Source organism: Oncorhynchus masou, chromosome 27 (genome assembly GCF_036934945.1).
Source record: "Oncorhynchus masou masou isolate Uvic2021 chromosome 27, UVic_Omas_1.1, whole genome shotgun sequence".
Taxonomy (NCBI): domain Eukaryota; kingdom Metazoa; phylum Chordata; class Actinopteri; order Salmoniformes; family Salmonidae; genus Oncorhynchus; species Oncorhynchus masou.
In genome coordinates, this window is record NC_088238.1 from 47406253 (window position 1) to 47423747 (window position 17495).

The 17495-nt window shown below is 42.3% G+C and overlaps 1 protein-coding gene across 4 annotated transcripts in view; it reads left to right on the forward strand.

Moving 5' to 3' along the window:
• Window positions 1–795: 795 nt before the first annotated feature.
• Window positions 796–17495, forward strand: part of LOC135516326 (multiple PDZ domain protein-like) — a 74302-nt gene continuing 57602 nt past the window's right edge. For all 4 annotated transcript variants that reach the window (XM_064940512.1, XM_064940513.1, XM_064940515.1 and 1 more), the window contains exons 1-11: window positions 796–973; window positions 2936–3009; window positions 5459–5628; window positions 11962–12123; window positions 14608–14747; window positions 15157–15370; window positions 15881–16009; window positions 16135–16218; window positions 16394–16498; window positions 17071–17173; window positions 17313–17401. In XM_064940512.1, coding sequence (XP_064796584.1) covers window positions 2994–3009; window positions 5459–5628; window positions 11962–12123; window positions 14608–14747; window positions 15157–15370; window positions 15881–16009; window positions 16135–16218; window positions 16394–16498; window positions 17071–17173; window positions 17313–17401 — 1212 coding nt within the window. In that variant the 5' untranslated portion in view covers window positions 796–973; window positions 2936–2993. The remainder of the gene's footprint in view (window positions 974–2935; window positions 3010–5458; window positions 5629–11961; window positions 12124–14607; window positions 14748–15156; window positions 15371–15880; window positions 16010–16134; window positions 16219–16393; window positions 16499–17070; window positions 17174–17312; window positions 17402–17495) is intronic.

Consider the following 17495-nt stretch of genomic DNA (forward strand, 5'->3'; position numbering starts at 1 on the left):
GAGCAAGAAACAGAGAGACAATAGTGCCGGAAGAGCACTAGCAAGTGCAGCATTGGCTCTAGATGCAGCTATACGTTGAATGATACCAACGGTAAATACCAACGGTAAACATAACGTTTTAGTACTATACAATCATTAGTGTCTATAATTTAAGGGCTCTTGTCTTTATTGATAGGCATATGTACTGAAGTTTATTAGGAAACCATTCTGCACCAAGTTGAATAGGTTTCAGGACCCCTACTTTGCCAGTAATCAGAATAGCAGAGGAGATCAGCACTTCACAATGTGAAGAACAAACAGAAAGATAAAGAGCTGTTATCTATGTTTTGAAAAATGGATAAGAGTGGAGACCCTGGTTTAACATTCCTGCCAGTGACTATTTCTTCAAGCATTGATGTTACCTGCAACATTGTGAAAGCCTGTGTTCAGTTACATTGCATTGCATTCCCCCCAATATATCCATTATAATATTTATGCATGGGATTTTTTACATTTATTTGATTTACCTAGGCAAGTCAGTTAAGAACAAATTCATATTTACAATGACGGCCTACCCCGGCCAAACCCTAACTGAGCCCGAGCCCATGCAATTGCAGACATGCCTGTTGCAATACCCCAACAATCCCCAATCACGTCTTTCTGAGTGTAACCTAATGTAGCAGGCGTAAAATATACTACTCTGAGTGCAATACATAAGATTACCTGTAGTACATTACAGCAGGCTGCACTTCAGTCCTAGTTGGCACAGTATCCACCAAGCGGCGCTTGTGATCTCCCAATAAACCTCGGCCATCTGTACCATAGACTGTCTCAAGCTCAACTCTCCGTGCCGCTATTACTGCAAATGTATGTAGAAGATCGAGTTACAAGTACGCCCCATCTTTAAACTCTTGTCTATGCGCAGTTAGTCGAAGGACAACGGGACAGGCAATATACGTCCTATGCCAGCCGTCAGAGAAGGGTCAACGCCTATGTAAGTTTCCTTCGTCCCTAAAACACGAATTCCAATTAATTTGACTAGATAAAAGTTAATAGGCTAATTGTTTTGGACACAAATCTAAAACTGAATTCCGAGTTCGGATTTGTGAGCAACATGTTGCTATTGTAAAGGCTACATTCTCAGCCGCTGGCTTAGTAAATGTTTCGACGGTATCTGTATTATTTTACACAGCCTATGATATTATACGTTTATAGCTTTGTGAGAATGTTTCAAGCACTTTGGGTGGTTTCGATCGTTGTCACAACATTATCCAACTTTTATGTTTTATCTGATAACGTCGGAAACCTGTTGATTCACTGTCCCGAAGATGAGATGGAGAAGAAGGAGGAGTTGAGAAAAGCGGATTGTGTTCCTTGCCTCAGTAGCCGAGACTAGCTTCAAAATAATACAATTTAAATTCATTAACAGACACGTATACAAACAGATTTAAGTTTGAAAAAATATGACTTGAGTGAGCGAAGAACGAAACCTATGCTATAGCGGTTTTATGATTATGAATATGGGCTATGGCTTGCAAAACATACATCGAGAAACCGTTATCCATTCGCGCGTCTCGGCTAGGGCTATGCTATTTGTTTGTCCAAACCTTGTGAAAGGCCCTTCATGAAACTTGAAGTTGTTTTCATTTTGGTTTCAAATTCGTTTTTATATTGGGAGACAAAAAATGCTATTGTCTGTAAAAAAGTGTATTGACATTTCCTGTTGTGAAGCCTACTGATGATTACATTCGAAAAGGCTATTCAGCATTTACACCTGCACCTAACGTTAATTATTAGGCTAAAATGGGATTTAAACAAATTAAATAAGGTGCCAACAAAAAATGAAGATCATCCCTCATACCGCTTCTTATTGATAATGGATGAATGCAATTAAAGGGGAAAAATGTCCTTGCATAGCCTATGGCTGGAGTGGGTATGACTAGGTTACAACTACAGAGCATTTGGTGAGACGATTTACTGTAGGTCATGAATATGCTATATTCATCTTCCAGGATTTGTACATTATTGTATCTTGATGTATAAAAAGTGTCCCAATATAAAATGAAACATCTGTCAGAACACTGACTTAATCTCCATCACTTAATATTTCAGTTTTAAAAGTTATCATTCTTGTGCTTGGTATGGTAACACAAATAATTTATTCCTGAATGTGTTAATGAATACTTGATTTACAGTAACTGAGAAGTGATATAGGGCTATTGGTTAGGCTACTGAACACAGAAGCAGAACACCTGCCTGTTATAGGCCTAATATGTATAGTAAATGGATTTGCTAAGGCCACACAGATTCCTGATGGTAACATGCATGTCACAAAGCCATCACCAATGTCAATTAAGGCCCCAGGAATGGCAATTGGCAGATGTTAATCTCTGAATAAGTGTATTAGTTCAAATACAAAGTCTCCAACAAACTACATATGCCTAGTAAAGACCCTGATTATTGTAGTGTAGCAGCTCTTCGGGCTAATGTTCCTATCGACTCAGTAAGGCCAGCAGGCTAGGCTTTTTCTTTAAATTTACGTTTTATTGGTATGTAACTGTTATGAAAGTTGTATTGTCAATTTTGTTTTGTATTTAAATGGCGCTTTAAACGTGTACATGACACTGCAACAAAATCTCCCCATGGCGACAATAAAGTAAGTAAGTAAGTTAGTAGTGTAGCAGCTCTCCTCTGAAGAAGTAAAAAAAATACTCCAGGTTAAAACGGGTACTTTATATAATATCATCTGAATGTATGAAAATTCAGAGTGGGCTACTGAGATATTTTGAAGGTCTACTGTCAGTCAGTATGAAAACACTGGCCGGATATAAACGTTGATTAAGTAAGTACGTGATAATGAGTGATAAAAGTAGCATTGCAGCAACACTCATCATGGTTTTATGTTGATGTCATATTCATTTGGAGGGTGTGTAACACAGATATGGGTATTTTGCAGGCCTTGACTACACTCTCTGGTTGATGGGCAGCTATCACATCTACCGGGAATAAAAGACATGATTGAGACAATGGGTAAGAGATCAGTCAATTTGTGATATGTTAAAGTTAGAAAAGTGATGATTGCTAATGTTGTCGGTTATGTGCAAGGTCTTATCCGATGAAAAGAGCGAGAGGTGGTACTGTAATGTTTCGATCAAGAGAGTGAATTTGATTGATGTTATTACGTATTTAGATAATATGTTACTCCCTAACTCTCCATCTCCCATCCAAACAGAAAGAATCCTGACTTGGCCTCTGTTATTGTAAAATCCGCCTATGTCACTAACAAACTCAGAGTCTGAGGAGAATCCTTGTTATGAATGCTCAAACACTCAGCTACGAAAACTCAAACAAAGTACTCCAAAAGGTACAAGCCGTTAACAGAGAAATGTGTCTGTCGAGACTCCCGTATTTTTGGTTTGTTTACTGTCTCTGCTCAATGAGGTACATGTTTAGGATCTGAATTTTACCTATATTGTCACAGCAAAATAACGTTTAGTCCATCATGTTGCTTGATCGGTGGTTAGGCTATTACCTGTACAAATGTAGGCTACATGAAAAGTCTAATACTGTTAATATAACCGTGTGTTAGTATGGGTTTTCAGTCGCGAAGCTCATCTGCATTTCCTGCGGTGCAGAACAATTCTGACCAACAAAAGAGTGATCAAATTAAGTTTCTACATCTGTAGGCTTGCTCTCAGAAGGAACAGTGCTTTTGAACTTGTGCACGCCCTATTAGGTGTTTGTCACCGTCCGCGGTCCTCTGAAATTGGCCCGTCCTCCTGGACCAGAGGACGTCAAACCCATCCTCGGCTAACAGGCTGCTCTGAGGAGTCAAGAGAGGCGAGTAGGCTTGAGTTGTTTGATTGTGGAGCTTATGCAGAGTCCAGCAAGCAAACTGTGGAGGGCCTTTTTCTCTGGTTGCCCATTCCGGGTCTGTGAGTCGAACAGTGAATCATTGATGATTTTTTTCTTTCTTAAGGTGCAAATCAAATCAAATTTCAAATCCAGTCAATTTTTATTTGTCACATGCTTCGTAACCAACAGGTGTGGACTAACAGTAAAATGCTTACTTTCAGGCCCTTCCCAACAGGGCAGAGAGAAAGAAAATAAAGAAATAATAGACACATAATGAGTAATGATAACTTGACCATATACAAGGGGTAACATGCAGGGGTACGATGATGTAGATATGTACATATAACTAGGAATAAAGTCACAGATAGTAAACAGTAGCAGCAGCATATGTGATGAGTCAAAAAAGGGTCAATGCAGATAGTCCAGGGAGCTATTTGGTTAACTATTTAACTAACTATTTAACAGTCTTATGGCTTGGGAGTAGAAGCTGTTCAGGGTCCTGTTGGTGTAGAAGCTGTTCAGGGTCCTGTTGGTTCCAGACTTGGTGCATCAGTACCACTTGCTGTGCGGTAGCAGAGAGAACGGTCTATGACTTGAGTGGCTGGTGTCTGACAATTTTTAGGGCCTTCCTCCGAGACCGCCTGGTATAGAGGGCTGTACGTACGACCCTCTGTAGCACCTTGCGGTCAGATGTCAAGTAGTTGCCATACCAAGCAGTAATGCAGCCAGTGCGGATGTTGCCTGTAATCCATGTCTTCTGGTTGGGATATGTACATACGGTCACTGTGGGGACAACGTTGTTGATGCACTTATTAATGAAGCTGGTGACTGATGTGGTAAACACCTCAATGCTATCGGATGAGTCCCGGAACATATTCCAGTCTGTGCTAGTGAAACAATTCTGTAGCTCAGCATCAGCTTCCTCGGACCACTTCCATATAGAGCACATCACTGATACTTCCTGTTTGAGTTTTTGCTTGTAAGCAGGAATCAGGAAGATAAGAGTTATGGTCAGATTTACCAAATGGAGGGCGAGGGAGAGCTTTGTATGCATCTGTTTGTCTTTGGAGTAAAGGTGATATAAAGCAAAGCTCATAGCTACATGATTCTCATTTTCTAAACACTGTTGAACAGCGGTCGACCTTAGCTAAGCCTCGGATGGTTGACGTGTGATTTATTTTCTCCTCTCTCTCTCTCTCTCTCTCTCTCTCTCTCTCTCTCTCTCTCTCTCTCTCTTCCCAATGAATCATTCACATAGGGCTTATCACATTAGCAAGCATGTTTGGTTCTGTGTGTTAACAGGAGCATGGGTTACTCAGACGAAGATGAAAAGATGAAAACGTTAGAAATCTGCCATGGACTTCACATTCTCAGCAATAAAACCTGAAGAAACACTGACAACAAATTAGGAACACTTGGATTAAACTCACAGAATGTTTTAGAGTAGCTGAAGGGGGCATGTCAACCTCCTATCTAACTATACTCAACTTATAAACAATTTCAAAACACTTGTGATCAGCCTGCCTGTTCATACTGATAGCTATCCCCCTGCCGCCTCTCTCGTCCCCTTTTCTCCACATGGCTGCCGCCCCATGCTGTCACTGAACTATGCGATGCTTTGCAGATACCCAGCGTGCCTTGCAGGCAGTGGAGCGGCTCCAGGCCAAGCTGAAGGAGCGGGGGGAGGTCCCCACCGAGGAGAAGCTAAGCTTGCTCAAGTCGGTGCTCCAAAGCCCCCTGTTCCACCAGATTCTGGCCCTGCAGAAGTCTGTCCAGCTCCTCAAAGACCAGGGGGTAAGACCAGGCCTCTCTTGGGGGTTGGGAAATAGGATCACTAAATTCACAAAGCAGGATCACTCAGGATCAGTTAAGTAACTTTGATGAACAATATAAAATATAGATCTTGATTTTCTGGTTTTAATGTCAATGGATTGTTGGGATTGGCGAGCCAATTTATATGTCAGCTGGGCTGTTTTATCCAAGCTGTGAAAGGGATCACCCAAATTACATATGACAGCAATCCATGCTTTGGTTTTGTTTTTGTAATTTGGGTGAACTATCCCTTTAAGAATGATGGTTAGGGTAGCCATCATTCTAACCCTTACAGGGGGTCATAAACATGACGCAATAAAGTAAACAGACTTAACCTCACCCCATCTCTTGTTTCGACTCCCTAATCGGTCTTTTAAGTTTTAGTCCACATTGTAGATACATGCGTTAATGGCATAGCGGCAGACCCAGCTTGACTTTTTGCAAATAATTCACTGCCTATTCACTAGCTTAAATGTGCAATTTTAAGCTCAGGATTGACCAAGTATGGTCTCTGCTGCAACAGTATTATTATGTCTAGGAGTTAGAATGAAGGAAATTACTACTACTTATTTCAGTCTTGATTTAGTCTGCGTTGAATCCAAATCAAATTATTCTCTGTTTTGGCTTGCCTCCAGACAGACATAGCTTTTTTTCTCTCTCAAATCATGTATTACTGTGGGCATATTGCAGTCAGAGTTCATCTGGGCACTTTTAATAAGGTTATATAAGCAGACACAGCCAGCCAAAGCCAAAAGGCCTCCTTGACTTATCCAGGACCCATGAGAAATTGAGCATTTTTTTACCCAAGAAAGAGCTCTTGTTAGGTCACTGTGGATGTATGCGAACGGGCCCGGGTAAGTGCTTGAGACAGAGAGAGAAAGTATGTGAGCTATGCAGTGGGAGGCAAAGATGCTGCTACAGCTTGTATTTTTTTCAACCCTGAAGGAATTTAGATTATAAAATCCTTGCAGACATTTTTTTTGTGTGCCGGTGCTTTATAGTTTATTTCAGCAGTGTCACATTCTTATGCACAATGTAACAACCCATTCCACACAGTATAGCATGGTTAACGGTGTTTGTGTGGCATGCTAATCTACTGCTCTTCCACCCCAATGTTTTCAAGCTAAAATACATGTGCAATGGAGTCTATGTTTAAAGATAAAGTGAATCACAGAAAACAACATAAAAAACCATTAAATAATTTAAATTCAAATTAGTGGAACAGAGATTAAGCTGAGTGCTTGCGATACAAAGAGACGTTTCCGGCTTCATTGGGCGAAACCAATTTGCAGGAAAGACGCAGTTAGTGTTTTTGGTGTCAGTCGAAACCTAAACCCACATGCAGTCTGTCTGCTCCAGCCAGTAGGGCCTGAACTGTCGGTGTCGCTATGGCGACAGGGCCTGCTCGCAGAAGAGAGAGGCCGCCACCATGTCAAGTGGGGCAGAAACAATTTCTTAAATGTGCAAGAACCAAACTGGAACTTTAATCCTCTTAGCTCGGCTGGCTAACATAGCTTGTGAATGGGACAGCAACTTGGGCGCTATGCTAACTTAGCATAGACTACAGGGTTTTTTCTGTTTACAAAGGCTAAAACCTCACTACATAGGTAACTGGCTGGATGATATGTCAGCTAGTGTGTCAACAATGCTTCTTCAATATGTTAAGCACACAATTACAAGTTCAAAAGGGCAACTGAGTATGCTATATTTCAAACAAAGTGCTTATGAAGTGTTAGCTATATATCGCTAGTCCTTGTGGATCACATTCAAACTCATCATGAGCAAACATTAGAGCCAACAAGCAAATGATATTCAAAAATAGGGTTTTACACAGTGTCTAATTCATATAATCCATTAGTCACAGAAACACAGTGGTTGCAGCCCCTTTAACGAATAGCATATCAAGGCATCCAGATGGCTATGATGGAAATATTGCATTGGAAGCAGAGTCATTGTTGGATCAGCTAAAAAGCTATTATCCCTGAAGGATTAGACTACTATAGATCCAGCTAATCATGGTTGGGTAACGAGCTGGCCCGCCTCTGACGCTCCTAGGCTCCTAGACTTAGTTAGATTTAGGGAATTCACAAAATTAGCCTCTGTTTATTTTAACAGCAGTGATGGCAGTTTTTTGGTTAGAACTTGATTGGATCAGCTTGTGTAGTCTCATTTAGGATATTTTGGATATTAGTTCTACTCAATGCAATGCATGTAACAGAATGTGACATGTAAACATGGTTTGTGTTGATATTACAGTTGCACATTTTGGGGAATATTCAGTGGGAAATTTCCGTGGGAAGTTACGGAAATATATTGGAATTAACGGGAATATATGTGAATTAACGGAAAAATATACAGATTAATATTAATACCAGTTAAATGTGGATGTTTTTTGTATTGTATATATTTACCCTATCATATGGAGACAGAAACAGAAACCTTTTACCTTCATTTCATAAGTACACATAATTGCTTAAATGATTAAATCCTTCCAATAGAAATGTAAAAAAATGATTTAGTTACAAATTGAACATTAATTAAATGAGTTGACTTTTCACACGGAATGATTTCACTGAACAACAAAAGAAAGGGAATATTGAATGATCCCCGATGATCCATCACATCTTCCAAAAACCTTTTCAACATACATCTGTAAAATGATAGTCTAAAAACTAAATCTTTGGTTGTCTTCCTCTCAGGCTTCATGTCTTCTCCCTGGACCTCCTCAATGTCCACCTCTTGAACATCAGACTCTGAGGCCCCATCTTCAGTGTCACTTTCCAACCTTGTTGAGGATGGCTCAAAAGGCCTCAAATTTGCCCGGATGGCCACCAAATTTTCAACCCTTGTATTGGTCAGCCTGTTGCCTGTGTGTTCCCAAACAAGGACCAGTTGCGCTCTGAGGCAGCTGATGTTGGTGGGATTTGGAGGATGATGGAGGCAACAGGGGAAAGAGCCTCAGATCCACAAAGCCCTTTCCACCAGGTGGCTGATGAGATATGTTGGCATGACTGCCATATTGCATCTCCATCCCAAAGCCCTTGCTTGGAAGTATACTTCACCAGACTGCCAAGAACCTTGCCCTAATCCAGGCCAAGGTGGCGAGACACGGTAGTGATGACACCATAGGCCTTGTTGATCTCCGCACCAGACAGGATGCTCTTGCCAGCATACTTGGGGTCCAACATGTACGCTACAGCGTGTATGGGCTTCAGGCAGAAGTCTTCATGTTTTTTGATGTATTTCAGAACTGCAGTTTCTTCTCCTTGGAGCAAAAGTAAAGTGGGCACGGCAGTAAGGATTTTTTCTCTTACATCTGCAAGCAGATTCTGAAAATCAGACAGGATGGAATTGGCTCCCTCAATCTGTGCAATGGCTACTGCTATATGTTTCAGGAGATTCAGGCTGCTTACCACTCTCTCTCAAAATACATCACCCAGGAGGATCCTCTTGATGGGGAGAGACTTGGGTCAGACTTTCTTGGAGAGACTCCTTCCCCTCCAAGAGACTGTCAAACATTATGACAACACCACCCCAATGGGTGTTGCTGGGCAGCTTCTATTAAGGCAAGTCATCCAGGTCCTGAGGCAGCAAAGCATCCCAAACCATCACACTACCACCACCTTGCTTGATCGTTGGTATGAGGTTCTTACTGTGGAATGCAGTGTTTGGTTTTCACCAGGCATAATGAGATCCAAAAAGTTCACTCAAGTTTTCCAAAAAGCACCTGGAAGCACCAGGATGATCATCAAGACTCTTAGAAGAATGTTCTATGGACAGATGATTCAAAAGTATAACTTTTTGGGCCACAAGTCGTCCAGGACCTATATCAGAGATTACTACAGGAGAATGTCAGGCCATCCGTCTGTGAGCTAAAGTTGAAGTGCAGCTGGGTCATGCAGCAAGATAATATTCCAAAACACACAATCAACGTGAAAAGGGCTGAAAATAAACAATTTGGAATGGACTAGTCCAGACCTAATCCCAATTGAAATGCTCGTATTCTTCTCACTTTGCTTGCTGAGGTAGATTGTTGCTATAACTTGATGACCGTTCACATTCCTAACCATTTCCTTGCCTCTCTTGTAGAGTGTATCCATTGTTTTCAGTGCCATGATGTCCTTGAGGAGCAGATTCAATGCATGAGCAGAACAGCCATGGGTGTGATGTGAGGGTAGGACTCCTCCACTTTTTAGACCTAGCAGCCTTCATGTTCACAGCATTGTCTGTTACCAGTGCAAATACCTTCTGTGGTCCAAGGTCATTGATGACTGCGTTCAGCTCATTTGCAATGTAGAGACCGGTGTGTCTGTTGTCCCTCGTGCCTGTGCTCTTGTAGAATACTGGTTGAGGGGTGAAGATGATGTAGTAAATTATTCCTTGCCCACGAACATTCGACCACCCATCAGAGATGATTGCAATACAGTCTGCTTTCTCTATGATTTGCTTGACCTTCACTTGAAATCTGTTGAACTCTGCATCCAGAAAATGAGTACCGTAGATAAAAACATGTCTGGTTAATGGGGGTGTATGCTGGGCGAAGAACATTCAGAAATCTCCTCTTCCAATACACATTGCCTGTGAGCATCAGAGGTGAACCAGTTGCATACATAACTCGATCAAGACATTCATCAGCATTTCTCTGACTACGCTCCTCCATTGAGTCAACAAAAACTTCTGATTCCAGGAGGACCATGAGCTGTTGCTATCGATAAGGTGTCTGATTCATAATTTTCACCTCAAATAGAAGTAGAGGGACTTTTGTCAGAGGTTGCTTGTTGTGAGCGCTGAGTGAACTTCATGCACTTGGCAAGATGATCCTGAATCTTTGTTGCATTCTTCACATATGATTTAGCACAGTATTTGCAAATGTACACAGCTTTTCCTTCAACGTTAGCTGCAGCGAAATGGCTCCATTACATTTTACATTTAAGTCATTTAGCAGACGCTCTTATCCAGAGCGACTTACAAATTGGTGAATTCACCTTCTGACATCCAGTGGAACAGCCACTTACAATAGTGCATCTAAATCATTTAAGGGGGGGGTGAGAAGGATTACTTATCCTATCCTAGGTATTCCTTGAAGAGGTGGGGTTTCAGGTGTCTCCGGAAGGTGGTGATTGACTCTGCTGTCCTGGCGTCGTGAGGGAGTTTGTTCCACCATTGGGGGGCCAGAGCAGCGAACAGTTTTGACTGGGCTGAGCGGGAACTGTACTTCCTCAGTGGTAGGGAGGCGAGCAGGCCAGAGGTGGATGAACGCAGTGCCCTTGTTTGGGTGTAGGGCCTGATCAGAGCCTGGAGGTACTGCGGTGCCGTTCCCCTCACAGCTCCGTAGGCTCCACACATCAGATAGTGCCCGTGGCATCTTCCTGTAAAGATTAGGAAAAAAATGGTCAAAAACCCCAAATACAATTCCATGTACAAATAAATAGTTAATAAGCAGTTAGATTAAACAACTCCTTTGTATGATAAATATTTTAAATTGAAACATGTATGGAAACAGGTGAATTAACAGTCCTCAGTTAGAAGGCTTAAGCAAGGTAAAACCCACATGGTAGCAAAAACTACCTCGGAGAAATGGTTAACAAGTTAGAAATGATTTAAACACACTTTGCTGTAGGCTACTATTTACTAGTTAACAAACAAAATCATGTATGTCATATAAAATATTCACCCCACCCAGTATTGTAATCAAAACTTACCAGAAAGCCTTTAGTCCTTGGCTCAGACAGTGTAGGAATGTGGGCTCAATAGCATCTCATTAGTGTGCAAGATCTTCAGAATCAGCTGTACATGTGATGGAAGAGTGCACTGCACATGTGATGGAAGAATGCACTGTGCATGCAGAGGGTTGCAATTCCATTGAATTGGGGATAGTTTAACCTAAATATGCCACAATACCTAGAATTGCCTCATGTGTATCCCACAAAAAAAGCTTCACTGATATCTGCTAACTTTTTCTTAATCAATTTAAGCAAAATTCCCCAAATTCCAGGGCTTAACTTCCTATGGAACGTTTTCGACCCTTTGCAACCCAAGTTGATATATCCCAAAATAGAACTGTCATTTTGTGGATTAAGTCTGTTTCTGGCTAGATGTATATTTCCTTCTGTCACTTGGTTACAGTGTGTGATAATCAAACAACTGCCACAAATTCAAACTATTGCAGCCACAGTTTTTAGCAGCTGATGTTTTTCATACAGAATTTACACAGTTGACAGAATTCACACAGTTCAAGATTGCATGTATCATGTTGCACAACCCTGCGGTCTCGAATGCATCCCTTGTTGACTGTATTTCCATGAATGGTTTCAGGGTGGTGTCACAGCAACATTTGGCGGTGACCTGAGTGAATGCTACACAACAGCCCATGCCAATGGCAGCCATCTTGCCTACCCAGAATCCGCCACTGGTACACAGATCAATGGGAAGCCGTCTCCTGAGGAGTTTGAGCACATCATTCGCTCCATGGCTCAGGTAAAGAAAACCAAAAAATGGGTTTTATTGTCACGTACACCAGATAGGTGCGGTGAAATGTGTTGTTTTAGTAGTACAGTGCCCCTGGAGCAAATTAGGGGTAAGTGGCTTGTTCAAGGGCACATCGACAGATTATTCACCTTGTCCGCTCTGGTATTCGAACCAGCAACTTTTCAGTTACTGCCCCAATGCTGTAATGCTGGGCATACACTACACGATTTCGTCACGAATTTGCCACATTTTTGCCATCCCAGACTCATTTTCATAAAGGGAAGGAAATCCTATGAGTTGGTCTAGGATCAGTATGTCGGGACTCGCGTAGTTTGAGTGGGTCAAGGATGCACTGTACCGTTCTCCAGACTCCTGTCGGAGGTCCAGATCATTTTCGGACATTTTGGTTTTGCATCTTGTAGTATTAGCAGTCCTACAACGCGATTGGACAAGGACTACTGCCAAAAGCCAGTCAGCACTTAGCATGTGAGACCAAAACAATGATGGAGAAGAGAAAATGCAACAACACGCAGGTTGTCACTAGTTGCCACAGCCACAGAGTCAAAATTGGCTTTATCAGAAAAATCTTGATTTAATTTAAATTTAGACACAAGTTTTGCAGTGTGGTTAAGGTTAGATTAGAAATCAGATTTTAAGAAGATACATTTTAGAAATAGGTGGGGTTTAGCCATAATTATGACTTTGTGGATGTGGTAACTAGTGACCCAACACGCACTGTGTGGACCGAGGTATTGGAAGACAGATTGGTTGCGCTGTGGAGAGAATGCAGCTTCCTTTTTAATATTAAAAGTTCTCACCTCCAATTCCCTTTGTAGAATATAAGTCCATATTGTATTGGTCTGCCAAACCATTTGTGGGTCCATATTCTGTGCCTCAGTCTCTTTTTTTAATGTTTCTGCACATAATAATGTGCACACTTATAAACCAGCTCGCTGTTTGCATGTCGGCATTTTTTTCCTACGACAACCAACGCAGGGCAGGATCAACTAGGGAATAAACGTGTAATGTGAGCACCCACGTCCTGGGGCTGAGGATGGATGGAATGAAAGATTTGGGAAAAGGAAACCGGAAAATGTGAGCACGTCCAAGATGTCAAGATTTTAGAAGTCGTGAAGTGTATGCCTAGCATAACCGCTCCAAAACTTCAATTTTGTTGCTTTTTAGCCATTTTCCTGTAGACTTTATTGCGTGTTTTGGATAATTGTTTTGCTGCATAATCCAGCTGCCCTTCAGCTTCAGCTCACAGACTGACATTCTCCCGTAGAATTCTCTGATACAGAGCAGAATTCATGGTTCCTTCTATTAAGGCAAGTCATCCAGGTCCTGAGGCAGCAAAGCATCCCAAACCATCACACTACCACCACCTTGCTTGATCGTTGGTATGAGGTTCTTACTGTGGAATGCAGTGTTTGGTTTTCACCAGGCATAATGAGACTCTTGTCATCCAAAAAGTTCACTCAAGTTTGCCAAAAAGCACCTGGAAGCACCAGGATGATCATCAAGACTCTTGGAAGAATGTTCTATGGACAGATGATTCAAAAGTATAACTTTTTGGGCCACAAGTCGTCCAGGACCTATATCAGAGATTACTACAGGAGAATGTCAGGCCATCCGTCTGTGAGCTAAAGTTGAAGTGCAGCTGGGTCATGCAGCAAGATAATATTCCAAAACACACAATCAACGTGAAAAGGGCTGAAAATAAACAATTTGGAATGGACTAGTCCAGACCTAATCCCAATTGAGATGTTGTGGCAGGACTTGAAACGATCAGTTCATGCTTGAAAACCCACAAATGTCGCTGAGTTACAGCAGTTCTGCATGGAAGAGTGGGCCAAAATTCCTCCACAGCAACTTGAGAGTGATCAAAAACGACAGGAAGTGTTAAGTTGCAGTCATTGCAGCTAAAGGTGGCACAACCAGTCATCGCAGCTAAAGGTGGCACAACCAGTCATTGAGTATAAGGGGGCAATTCATTTTTCACACAGGGGCATTGGGTGTTGTATAACTTTGTTCATTAAATAAATGAAATATGTATGTAATTGTGGTGTTATTTGTTCACTCAGGTTCACTTGATCTAATATTAGGTTTTGGTTGAAGATCTGATAACATTCAGTATCAAAAATACTTTTTCACAGCACTGTATATTTTCTCGAGGCTGCAATTATTAAGAGGCACTTATTTCGTAATAAAGTTTTTGTTTCTAATCTGACTTGACTTTTGCACAAATGCTGGTGGTTGGCACTATTTCTGTAGAAATATCTCCAGAAATATCTCTTGATAATCACAAGCAAGGCTGGTTACACTCACAGTCAAGCCAGATAAATATTCAAAGACATTCCAAGACAAGTGCACGCTACACTACACACTCTTGAGTGACTTCAAATAGACTTCAGAGGAGAGAGTATGTCTTTGATGCTGTTGTGAGAGGGGAGTGCTAATGCTGAGTGTGTGCGCCCGTGTGTTTGTGTCTAGGGGCGCTACGTGACACACATGGAGCTGGTGAAGCCGCTGTCTGGGGGCCTAGGCTTCAGCGTGGTTGGTCTGAGGAGTGAGAACCGCGGGGAGCTGGGCATCTTCGTCCAGGAGATCCAGCCCGGGAGCGTGGCCCACTGGTATGGGAAAGTTAATAAGGGTCATCCCCAGTTTATAGATCTGGTTGAAATCCCGTTTTGGCCCAGTTTTTTCCCCAGTTTTGGCCACTAGGTCAATAGTTGATTATCTAGTGTGTTAGTATCTCCCCAAAACCATAGTTGGTGACTACTGACCCATGTCTTTTTTGACCTGCGTCTTTTTTATACAGTGTGATTATTCACAGTTCTAAGACTTTCTTGCCCATCAGAAAATCAGCGGTTGACAATCAACTATTCAAGAATGGCCTTTGTTACACTGAGGCACATCCTCATGAACTATGTTTGACCAGAGTACATTACATGTTTCCCTCACAAAATGCCTGTTTTATCTCAATACAGTTTACCAATATAAATAATAAACAAATCAATGAGCATCATCCTGTTCCCACAGCGATGGGAATCTGAAGGAGACAGACCAGATCTTGGCCATAGACGGTCAGCCCCTGGACCAGACAGTGACCCACCAGCAGGCCATAGGCATCCTGCAAAGAGCATCTGAGCGTGTGCAGCTTACTGTGGCCAGAGGACCCATCCCTCAGCTGGCCAGCCCCGTGGTGTCCCGCACGCCCTCCGCTGCGAGCACCCTGTCTGCCCACTCCAGTGCGGTGAGGAGAATGCACACACAGAGGCCTGTGGAAGCACACACACACATAAACACACAAACATGAACACATTCACATTCTGTACACACACACACACACACACTATGGTGTCCCACATTCCCAGGGAAGCTAGTGTCATGCATGACCACTCTAGTGTGATGAGTAACAAACAGAAACAAATCCACCCCTCATAAACAGACAGTTGTATAATGTTAGCTCACTGGGGAACACACACACACCACAATATTCAAATTCTGTCTTTGAGCACTTACTTAGACATGCTTTGTCGACTACTACATTTTTTTTTAAACCTTCCATTTTGGGCTGGATGTGTCAATGTGTAGTTCATACATACATAATCTATGAGGAAAATTACTGTCTTACCTCAAACGAAATCCCTCTTTTGAAAGCGACTGTGTTTCTGGAAGCTCTGCTGAGCCATTTCCCCTTAATTTTCTCCCGTGTGGGCCATCCCCTTAACAATTTGAGTTCAACCAATGAGCTTCTCCTTAGGCCCACTGGAATCATGTGGAGACCATCGAGCTGGTCAACGACGGGACAGGCCTGGGCTTTGGCATTGTGGGAGGAAAGAACACCGGTGTCATTGTCAAAACCATCCTGCCTGGAGGCATCGCTGATCAGGTGACTTAAATGTGATGGGTGCACCACTCATTGGTATTTAAGGGTGTGAAAGCAGAAAGCTTGGTTTTTGGAAGACATACCTAGTAGTAATAACCAATGACTTTCCTACTGTACTTTGTCCTTAGGATGGGCGTCTGCACAGTGGGGACCACATCCTCACGATTGGGGACACTGACCTTTATGGCATGGGCAGTGAGCAGGTGGCTCAGGTACTAAGACTGGTTTCAGTCTTGTATCGAATTGACTACTGATAATGAGACAAAAACATCTAAATTGTATCCCCTTTGTCCTAATTTGTCTATAGTTCTTTCCAGTATAGCCCTCAGGGACAAGTACACTGTTTAATGTGTAGTGCTGATATCAATTGTATTGTGATTGTTCCAGGTCCTGAGGCAGTGTGGTAACAGAGTGAAGCTGGTCATCACCAGAGGCCCTCCAGAGGAGACCTCCATCGTCCCAATGGCGTTGCCCACTGTCACAGAGCAACAGGTATGACACGCACATGTTCTTTGTACAGCAGAGGTGTGGGTGGGTCGCTGGTTGGGTGGGTGGGTAGGGGGGGGGATTGGGGTGGTTTTATTAGGTTAGTTGAATAAAAATAGTATATTTACATATGACACAGCTGTCCACCATAGACGGCCCATGGTTCTGTCTCTTTTTTCCTCCATCTCTCTTCGTCTCAGGGATCCAGTGAGTATAATTTGTGACACGTGACATCATCTGTGACTTGGTCTCAGAAGCCATCATTTTCCAAAAGGCTTAGAACTGGAATTCGCTGTCCATTATCAAGCAGTATTAGCCTTTCCCCTTATCAACATATGAATGAGTTCCATGACTCACTCTCCCAAACTAGACAGTATATTCAGTCTCCATAAACTTGTTGCTTGATTCATAAAATAAATAACAAGTCATCTGGCTGACTGTGTGAATACATAGGTGAGGAATGCTTGTTGGTAAATTGGTAACAATTGGCCCCCGCGACTCGCCCCCTCTAATGTGCTCTCTGTAGGCCGTTTTGTAGAATGTAGAAGCTGACTCACTCTTCCTCTGTTTCTTCACAGGGCTATGAGGAAGAGGAGGCTGAATCGTTCGACGTCGGGCTGACCAAGAATGCCCAGGGTCTGGGAATCACTATCGCCGGCTATGTGGGGGACAAAAATTCCGGTAGGATTTGGCAGTGCTGTTTAATAGACTTTTGTTTTATTTACTGCAGATTCAGTTAAAGGATGTCTCTTGTACTGTATAAAGGATTCTGCTTGTTTTATGAATGTTATCCACACATTGTCATTGTGTCTATTTTCAGAGCCCTCTGGTATTTTTGTGAAAAGTATAACTAAAGACAGTGCAGTAGAGCAAGATGGCCGCATCCATGTTGGGGACCAGATAATAGCCGTAAGTGTCTATTTTATATATGTTTACGGACCTTTCTGACTTTATTGAACAGACAGAGAGATTTCCGACTTTGTTGAACAGATAGAGAGAGTTC